The sequence below is a fragment of the Asterias amurensis genome, chromosome 1 (genome assembly GCF_032118995.1).
Source record: "Asterias amurensis chromosome 1, ASM3211899v1".
NCBI classification, from domain to species: Eukaryota; Metazoa; Echinodermata; class Asteroidea; order Forcipulatida; family Asteriidae; genus Asterias; species Asterias amurensis.
Window position 1 is genome coordinate 23,523,505 of NC_092648.1, and position 9,827 is coordinate 23,533,331.

A 9,827-nucleotide genomic window follows, 5' to 3' on the forward strand; every position below is an offset into this window, starting at 1 on the left:
ATGCCTTTTATTACATTGTCTTGATCACATAAAATAAAGTTGTTTTACAAAACGTTATTTTAGTTGAAGAAAATGTGGATAACCATGGAGGTAGGATTAGATAACTAACTGACAATTCTCGTCAAACCACTGTACTAAAAACTTTGTTTTGGTGAGAAAAACTTCAATAAAAAAAAAAAAACACTTTCTAAATGAAGAAGTTTCCTAAGACTGATTACTGTTAAAACCAAACTCTCTTTGTGTGAGAAAAAAACGAAAAGCTCAGCTGAAACTTTACATTTTACATTTATGTATCCTACAAATCAGACCCTACCTTTTAGGCAGCTTAAAGTACTTAGTATATTTCAGTTCTTTGAATAATCTTCAATCACACTACCCTCAATCTCACAACCTTTGGAACCCTTTTTTTATCAATCGTATCAGTTTTTCTGGAGTGAAATTTCAGACAAAGAAATAAAAGGCAATGGACACTATTGGTAATTACTCAAAATAATTATCGGCGTAAAACCTTGCTTGGTGACGAGAATGGGGAGAGGTTGATAGTATAAAACATTGTGAGAAATGACTCCCTCTAAAGTGACGTAGTTTTCGAGAAAGAAGTAATTTTCCACGAATTTGATTAGGAGACCTCAGATTTAGAATTTGAGGTCTCGAAATCAAGCATCTGAAAGCACACAACTTCGTGTGACAAGGATGTTTTTCTTTCATTATTATCTTCCAACTTCGACGACCGATTGAGCTCAAATTTTCACAGGTTTGTTATGTTATGTATACGTTCAGATACACCAAGTGAGAAGACTGGTCTTTGACAATTACCAATAGTGTCCAGTGTCTTCAAGACTTTCTTTAATCTGTCTGTTTAAAAAAAAAGCAGTTGTTCCTCTACATAAAAATAAATCATGCCCTATGATTTACTCTTGTTTTTAAGATACTGCTTTCATAAATTATTTAGAATCTATAACTCCAATGGTTATCAAATATACTTCCCCAAAGATCTAGGTCCACGTAACACCGACATGTGTTTATTAGGGGACTGAAACTTATCAATGTTTTTAAAACAACCCTAAAACGTTTTCTGACTTTGTATGGTCTACACACTTTTCATTTTACAATTTCTATCAAAAAAATATTCTAAAGCTGAATTCCAAAACTAACTAAGAAATTCTCATTTGAAACTCCTACAAATGGAACATTTAACTGTTCAATCTTTGCAATTCACTGGCACAGCTGACATTTTTCAATTGCGAAATTGCAGATATTTTTTTAAGTAAACTTGTGTACACTACATTGCAGATCACATCAATCTTGATCACATCAATCTTGCATTAACGTCACCATTTTGAGGAATACCTCATCACCAAGTTGATATATTTTAAGAGATGTTTATTTGCATAACAGACAAAGACACTGGTGTGTGATGGGCACTGTATACTCAGTAGTTTCCATATTTCATTATGAAGTGAACATTTACTACTACATTTGAACAAGGAAATGTTCAACATTCTAATAAAATTCATTTCAGAATTAAGGCCGCGAATGTTTCTGGTTAAAATGGGGGATTCAATAACTTCATAATCGCACACTTGCAATTATTCAAGACCATGTGATATTTAAAGGCAGTGGACACTATTGGTAATTACTCAAAATAATTATGAGCATAAAACTTACTTGTTAACGAGTAATTTGGTGAGGTTGTTAGTATAAAACATTGTGAGAAATGGCTCCCTCTGAAGAGGAGTAGTTTTCGAGAAAGAAGTAATTGTCCACAAATTTGATTTCGAGACCACAGATTTAGAATTTGAGGTCTCGAAATCAAGCATCTGAACGCACACAACTTTGTGTGACAAGGGTGTTTTTTTCTTTCATTATTATCTCGCAACTTCGACCACCGATTGTTGTAGACACAGAAATTGTGTCCACAAATAACATTTCATCGTGTCAGTGCAAAAACGTTGTACTCCTACAAAAAGCATTTTTGTTACCCAATGTATCTCGCTTTAAAAAACACCCTGGATATGTACACCAGGGCTTGAATGTAGCTCAAAAAAGTGCACCGGACCAGGATTTGTTTTTCAAGACCAGTACCTTCAAGGGAAAGAGCTTTCTACACAGTTTGTTTAAAGGCAGTGGACACTATTGGTAATTACTCAAAATAATTATTAGCATAAAACCTTACTTGGTAACGAGTAATGGGGAGAGACTGATAGTATAAATGATTGTGAGAAACGGCTCCCTCTGAAGTGGAGTAGTTTTTGAGAAAGAAATAATTTTCCACAAATTTGATTTTGAGAGCTCAGATTTAGAATTTGAGGTCTCGAAATCAAGCAACTGAACGCACACAACTTTGTGTGACAAGAGTGTTTTTTCTTTCATTATTGTCTCGTAACTTCGACGACCGATTGAGCTCAAATTTTCACAGGTTTGTTATTTTATGCATTTGTTGAGATACACAGCAAGTGAGAAGACTGGTCTTTGACAAATACCAATAGGGTCCAATGTCTTTAACAACCACTATAAATGCACTTTTTATTTGTTTATCAAGCTGCAGATGGTTACATATTTGTGTATGAATTATACAAGGATCTACTACTAGGTCCCTTCTTCAATAATGGTTTCTTCCACCTTGGTGTAGACTTCTTGACCATGTCGACTAGGCTGACCACGTTACCTTTCCTTGTTCTAAAGTACATCATAACTATGGGGTACATGATGGCACTTTCAATTATCTGGAAGAAGCTGTACCAACCTAAGATAAGTCAACAAGAAGGAAAAGATTACAGTTATTTGATAGTCAGAATAAGATTTTTGGTTGCATTCTCCCCAAAATTACTCCCAACATGATGCAATGAATGATGTCAGGTAAATTAGTCAAAACAAGAACCATGGGCTGTGCGCTGACATTCTTGAACAAAATGGCACCGTGAGATTGTACACCCCTGGGAACAAGGGTACTTCTGATTATTTTATTTACCTGTTAAATAAAGAAAACAATGGCGGAGGGAAAGATTTCTGTATCAATCTATTAACAATGATGTGAACATGATACACAAAAATTGAACTCACAATTTGCCCTATTTGCACTGTCACACAACGAGACACAAGGCATAACGCCATTGGTCGTCAAGAGGCCAATGGTGACCATTTGAACGTCACTGATGAGAAAACCGACAAATAGAATCAGGCACTTGGTGCTGAGGTAGAAACCTTTAAGCAGTGGCTTGGCGGCATTATGGACCATGTAAAGAGCTGCTGTGAATATACCACCAGAGGCCAGTACCAACGAGTAGATTATAATGGAACCATTTGCAGTTGTCATCTGAATGAAGAAAAATTATTAAAGTTATGTTTTAATAATTCAGGTTCATTTTCTTGTTTTGATTAGGAAGGAATTGTTGCATTAAAGGCACTGGACATGTTTGGTAATTACTCAAAATGTATATATTAGCATAAAAACTTACTTGGTAACAAGCGACGGATAACTGTTGATTATGGTATAAAATATAGGAAAGACTCCCTCTAAAGTAAAATAGTTTTTGAGCAAGAGGTAATTTCTTACTAAAAAATTTGAATCTTAGAAAGACTTCAGGCCTAAAGACTTTCTCAGTCATCTGGAAGTACACGCATGTGCTGTGTTTTTTTGTCCTTATTTTGAGCCAAAATTACAGATTTGCTATTCTATGCATACCGGTATAGTGGGATAAAAAAAATTGTTATGGTCATTCATTTTGTAGTATTTACCAATCTATGGCCCTACCTTTCTCAAAATGTGGACAAAAGATAAGTTTCTGACCTCACAAATATAACTTAGGTCATACCTGGCTTGGACTGTATGTTCCATTAACAAACAAAACATTCTCAATAAACATGAGTAGTGCTCTGATCATGGCAAACTGGATGACACAACCCCGCAGACGTAAAATAGCCCATCTATACACAGAAAACAAACAAATTGTCATGAGTAGTGCTCTGATCATGGCAAACTGGATGACACAACCCCGCAGACGTAAAATAGCCCGTCTATAATCAGAAAACAAACAAATCGTCATTGGCTACCTTGTATATTTCTTAATGAATTAACCAACAATGAATAAGTGAATAAATAAATAAATAAATAATTATTAAGGGTAAGGGCGAGTTTAATTTGTGTTGATCTTATGCATAGACATCATCAAGCTGTCATCTTAGAGGTAAAATGATGATGATGAAACAATGGAAATTAATAGATTTGTAAGCATGGCCACCACGATTGGCCAATGAACAGCCTCTTTTTTAACCTCTAGGTGAGAGCGCCCAACTTAAACATGTTAAATGACATCAGACCAGTTACACAAATGGACTTGGATTGGATCTAACTTTTTCTTTCCTAATTAACACTCACTCTGTCAACTTGATGGTTGGTTTTTTACAACAGAAAACGGACACTTGTGTATCAGCAATTTTGTGAATAGCTTGCTCATATCCACCGAAGTAGAAGACAATGAGTCCCATGAAGAAGTAGATACCTAGTGCGTAGTAGCTGCCAAGAGAAAAAAACAAACAGTTTTAAGAAAACCTCCTTTTGATGGCATCATTATTAATATTATTTGTTCTGCCATTTCTCAAAAACCAAACATTTAATATAGGCCTACAACTACTCTGTTAAGGGGGTGGCCCATATCAAGTTGGCCAGGATTAACAAAAGTGTACTACACTGTGACTACAAATTCTGTTAATCTAAATATGAAAATGGGAACATTCAAAGGAAAAAATATACATTAACAAATCATTAAATCGATATGAAAATATGCAAAGACATTTAAATAAGAAAACAAAATTAAAAGCTTGGTAAATATAAACAATTAAGAAGTGTATATAGGTAAATAATTTTAGATTAGAAGTGTATAGGTTAAAAAATAAACAAACAATTAAGTAATTTTCAGCAAGACAGTATGGCAAGGAGAGAGAAAATCAATCAATATTAAACAACTATAAGAAAGGAGAAAAATAAACAAAGAAACAAATCAATAAATATGCATGCAAGTAAGCAAAGCCATAAATAAACATGCACATGATGTCAGCAAAAACAGGAATAAGTGTAAATTACATCAAGTATTTTATTGTTCACTCTATAAAAATAATTATACCAACTCCCATGCTAAAATTTATTTTCAGTTAACCATATTTTTTAAAGATGCAATCTGAAGGGACACATTTTATAGAGCAGTTTATGCAGAAAATAGAGCTTAACAATTTCCTGCAAAGCAAAGATAAGCAGGATAATAGTTAGAGATGGTGCACATTAAATAGGTTTTTAGGCTGGTATAACCTTATTCCAGAAAACACAACTTTGTTGTGCTGATCTGATTTTTACCTCTATGAAGTTTGGCCCTAGCGAGGTCAATACATTTTTTTTGCTCATAAGATATGTCAGAGGTAAACATTATTTTCTTGTACCTACCAGGTTGCAGTGAGATTACAGAAGACTGCTGATCTTGGGAAGTAGAGGGACAAAAGCGAAGTTAACGCAAAAAGCTGCAAACAATAAATAAATATAAAATAATAAACAAATAAATTTGTCATTTTCGATCAATCAGACAATTTATATTATGCCAGTCAAGCACTTGTTGCATTAAAGGCAGTGGACACTATTGGTAATTACTCAAAATTATTATTAGCATTTAATACCTTTCTTGATATTACCTTTCTTAATACCTTTCATGGAAGTGTCATGGCTGAGCGGTTAAGAGCACCGAATTCAAACTCTGGTGTTTATGATCAGCAGAGTGTGGGTTCGAATCCCCAGCCGTGACACTGTGTCCTTGAGCAAGACACTTAACCATTGCTTCGTACTTCAGATGGGACGTAAAGCCGTTGGCCCCATGTGTTCCTGGTTGTGGCTGCTTAATGCGCCGTAGCACCCTGTAAACCCTTATGAGGTGCTAAATAATTGGGTCTCAGAATCCATCACTGCAGCAACCTATCTTTCAGAAAGTTTGTATATACTCAGTGCCTTGAGTACCATGTTTGGTAGATACGTGCGCTATATAAGACTTCGATATTATTATTATTATTATTACGAGTAATGGGGAGAGGTTGCTGGTATAAAACATTGTGAGAAACGGCTCCCTCTGAAGTAACGTACATGTAGTTTTCAAGAAAAAAGTAATTTTCCATGAATTATATTTTGAGACCTCAGATTTAGATTTTGAGGTCTCGAAATCAAGCATCTGAAAGCCCACAACTTAGTGTGACAAGGGCGTTTTTCTTTCATTATCTCGCAACTTCGACGACCAATTGGGCCCAAATTTTCACAGGCTTGTTATTTTATGCATATGTTGAGATACACCAAGTGAGAAGACTGGTCGTTGACAATTACCAATAGTGTCCAGTGTCTTTAAAGAATTTGTTATGCTAACAATTATTTTGAGCGATTACCAATAGTGTTCACTTTATTGTTTAAAGTTCTCAGTATTCCACATCCTTGGAGCAGAGGGGATGACTTTTATGGGGGTTTTTCTTTTGAGAGAGAATTTTGCCTATAAATCACTATCTCCAATGAACAAAAAAACAATGTATTTGACCCTACAATCTTCATTCCCAGTAAATCTAAATATTAAAGAATAAACAAGACACTTACGGGATATATTCCAAGAATCCATAAGATCCGGATCATTCTGTCTTTATTCGGTATCTTCTGGACAACAAAGTTCACATTCTCGACAAACGCAAATACGAGAAGCATCGTAATAAATGTAAGAATCCAGAAAGCACTGGTCATTGTGGTATCCTCAAATATATCTGGCAGAAAAAGAAGAAAAAAATATTAACAATTCAAATCATTTGTAAATTATTGCTACCTTCATGTATAAAAGCATTTTACAAGTTATTACAAAACTGATGGCAGATAATGGACTTTATGTTACAGATGAGTGCGTGATATAATACACAATAATTATTTAACTTGTGGCCTATGAATATGCTTCAAAATTTCTTGATCACAAGTGTCGTCACAATATCCGTGCAAAAACAGTAACACATTTGAGGGGGAATCGGGAGGGGGGGGGGGGGGCAGCGGCCATGCAATCTGGGGGAAAACAAGTACAGCTAAGAAAACTAGAGTAGTAAACTTTGCGAGTACATCCATGTATTAAACTCTTTGTGTGTCTATTACCAGAGCCATACAGGTTCATCTCATCAGAGCCAATACTCACTCCCAGAAGAGTTTTATGCAAGGTTGTATATCCCCAAAGTTTAATTCCAAAGATTTTCTTATGATCAACACCATGCAATTTGAAACATCACTTCGCTGGCTTACTTAGTGCTAAAAATAAGTTAATAGTAATTTCATGTGCAGATTGAACAAAAGGGTGTCAACTGGAAGTTGTCTCTAAATAATATAAATAAATAGAAATCCACATACAAATGTTTTTTGTTAAAAATCAATTTTACTTTGTTCTTATCAATTATTTCGGAGACCACTCTTGACCAATAAACTCCATTTACCAGGAGCTCCACATTGTGCAAAATCAATTTTACAAAATCAAACAAACACCCGTACCGACCTTACAGTTCTGAGCTAACAAACTACAGAAAAATACAAATGCTTCACATCTAATCCAGACTGAGGAAACAGAAATACAAGCTTTAAGGATATGTATGAATTAACTTACAGTCCAAGACATCGAGCACTGAGCGATCATACGGCAGACACTCCCTTGTGTCATTCGTAGTGTTATCCATTCTTGTTGAGTATCGTCAGTTTGACCTGATAAAAAAACAAAGAAAAAAACCCAGAAATAATTGTTGAGTGACAGTATTCAAGTACTCTTTTAGCATGCACTGCTATTGGTTGCCTCCAAGTTGCCTCATGTGACAAGCCTTAAAGGCAGTGGACATTATTGGTAATTGTCAGACTAGCCTTCACAGTTGGTGTATCTCAACATATGCATAAAATAACTAATCTGTGAAAATTTGAGCTCAATCGGTCATCAAAGTTGCGAGATAATAATGAAAGAGAAAAACACCCTTGTCACACGAAGTTGTGTGCGTTTAGATGGTTGAGTTTGAGACCTCAAGTTCTAAATCTGAGGTCTCGAAATCAAATTCGTGGAAAATTACTTCTTTCTCGAAAACTATGGCACTTCAGAGGGAGCCGTTTCTCACAATGTGTTATACCATCAACCTCTCTCCATTACTCATCACCAAGAAAGGTTTTATGCTAATAATTATTTTGAGTAATTACCAATAGGGTCAACTGCCTTTAATGCTTCATCTGAATGAATGAATTAACTCAAATTTGTAGTTTACTTGTACACATCTGTGAATAGTATTATTCAATGAATGGAATGTTTTAGCAAATGTAGTACACAAGTCATATGTCCACTATTTCCAACGATCAACAAGAAAAATATGTAACCATTTGGTGAATGGATCCTCTTCATTGAGATTGCCTGAAACTGGTTGCCTGTAAATTGCCTCTTGTATAAACTTACGAGAAGAAACTCAAAAATTGAAATCAAGTGTGTTTATATCCCCTCTGGTTAAGCTTACTTGGTCTACAGAATTCTAGCAAACTCAAGAAAAGTTATTGATAAATTCTTATGTAGATTTTAAGCAGGCAATTTGCTTCTTATTTTTACTGCACCACACTAAAGGTAGCTTTTTAATAAGAGCATTGCTTCAAATAGTAATTTTTCTTCAGATGCAGTAAAGTAACTGTGATTAAAAGTACATGTATAATCCAAGTATAACATAATTTTATAAACGACAGCTACCTTCAGATGCTATTTTTATCGGTTGAAAGTCCCATTCATATAATTGTAATAACATATTTTATATTTTAAGAAAACCTCAACTATCGAACTCACCGTTTGGTAACAAAGTGCTTCCAAAATTAACTCCTACACCGCTCAAAACTAAATCCTACCCAAGTCAGCTAAATATATATCCAGTGTCTACATAACAGAAACCCTTCCAAAGAACAAGCACGGCTAACAAAATGTGACCCAAAATGGGGAACTTTATTTGGAGTGACACAAACTTCTGTTTTGCGACGACTCAATAGGTGTGCAAATAAATCCAGAAAAAGAGTTTACAGTCTACACAGGGTCCAAGGGTGGCTGTAGAAACCCTAATGTCAGTTATACATGGCTTAAAATCCTAAAACAAAGTGACCTTTGGCTCTGATCATGTTTATACAGAAGATCTGTTTCCAAACATCAGCTTATGGTGAACTTGTGATAAGGATTTGTTGGATGTTAAAGGGTTTGGTTTTAATCAGTTACCTACCTCAGAGTGATTAAACAGATTTTCTGGATGGAGAGTTGAATGTCTTAAAAAATATAAGTGATTGTTAACCATTTTTTGGTACCATTTAGGAAACTGAGATAATAACTTTAATGTTACAACAAATAACACTTGTGTAATCTTACTTGAGAGGAAAACAGCTTGCCAACCAAAAGGATAGTAAATAAAATGGCCCGGCGCTTCTAACCTACATGTAGTAGAGTCTTTTTTGAAGGCTAAAATGAATGCATTCAAGAAAGATTCTGCTAGGCTAGAAACATCAGGTTACTTTTTTAGTAAACATATTTACACGTAATGTCTCTGCATCATGACAACCTCTTTAAAACAATACACACTGTGATCAAGTGATCAAACATAGAACTTACTTGTCTTGTCCATAATTGACATATTATGACTACATAGACCATCGGCCCTGTACAGGGATCAATTTCATAGAGCTGCTGAAGCAGAAACTAATTACAAAGCATTGCTTAAAATTTGACTGCTTAGCAGAAAAGAGCAGCATACCAGTGACAAATTGAACATGTGATTTGTTGTTTGGC

The 9,827-nt window shown here is 35.0% G+C and overlaps 1 protein-coding gene across 2 annotated transcripts; it reads right to left on the reverse strand.

Annotated features, from left to right (window-relative positions):
• Positions 1 to 107: 107 nt before the first annotated feature.
• LOC139954457 (organic solute transporter subunit alpha-like) lies at positions 108 to 9,786 on the reverse strand. Of its 2 annotated transcripts, none has more exons than XM_071954272.1 (8): positions 9,651 to 9,786; positions 7,650 to 7,744; positions 6,617 to 6,777; positions 5,438 to 5,511; positions 4,379 to 4,516; positions 3,816 to 3,927; positions 3,064 to 3,316; positions 108 to 2,746 (listed from the first exon to the last, which is right to left on the reverse strand). In XM_071954272.1, exons 2-8 carry the CDS (start codon positions 7,717 to 7,719, stop codon positions 2,553 to 2,555), a joined length of 1,002 nt encoding a protein of 333 aa, XP_071810373.1. In that variant the 5' UTR covers positions 7,720 to 7,744; positions 9,651 to 9,786; the 3' UTR covers positions 108 to 2,552. The 2 variants fall into 2 exon arrangements, with proteins under 2 accessions (XP_071810373.1, XP_071810365.1); XM_071954264.1 differs by lacking the exon at positions 9,651 to 9,786 and adding an exon at positions 8,847 to 8,979 and having other exon boundaries at positions 109 to 2,746.
• Positions 9,787 to 9,827: the final 41 nt, after the last annotated feature.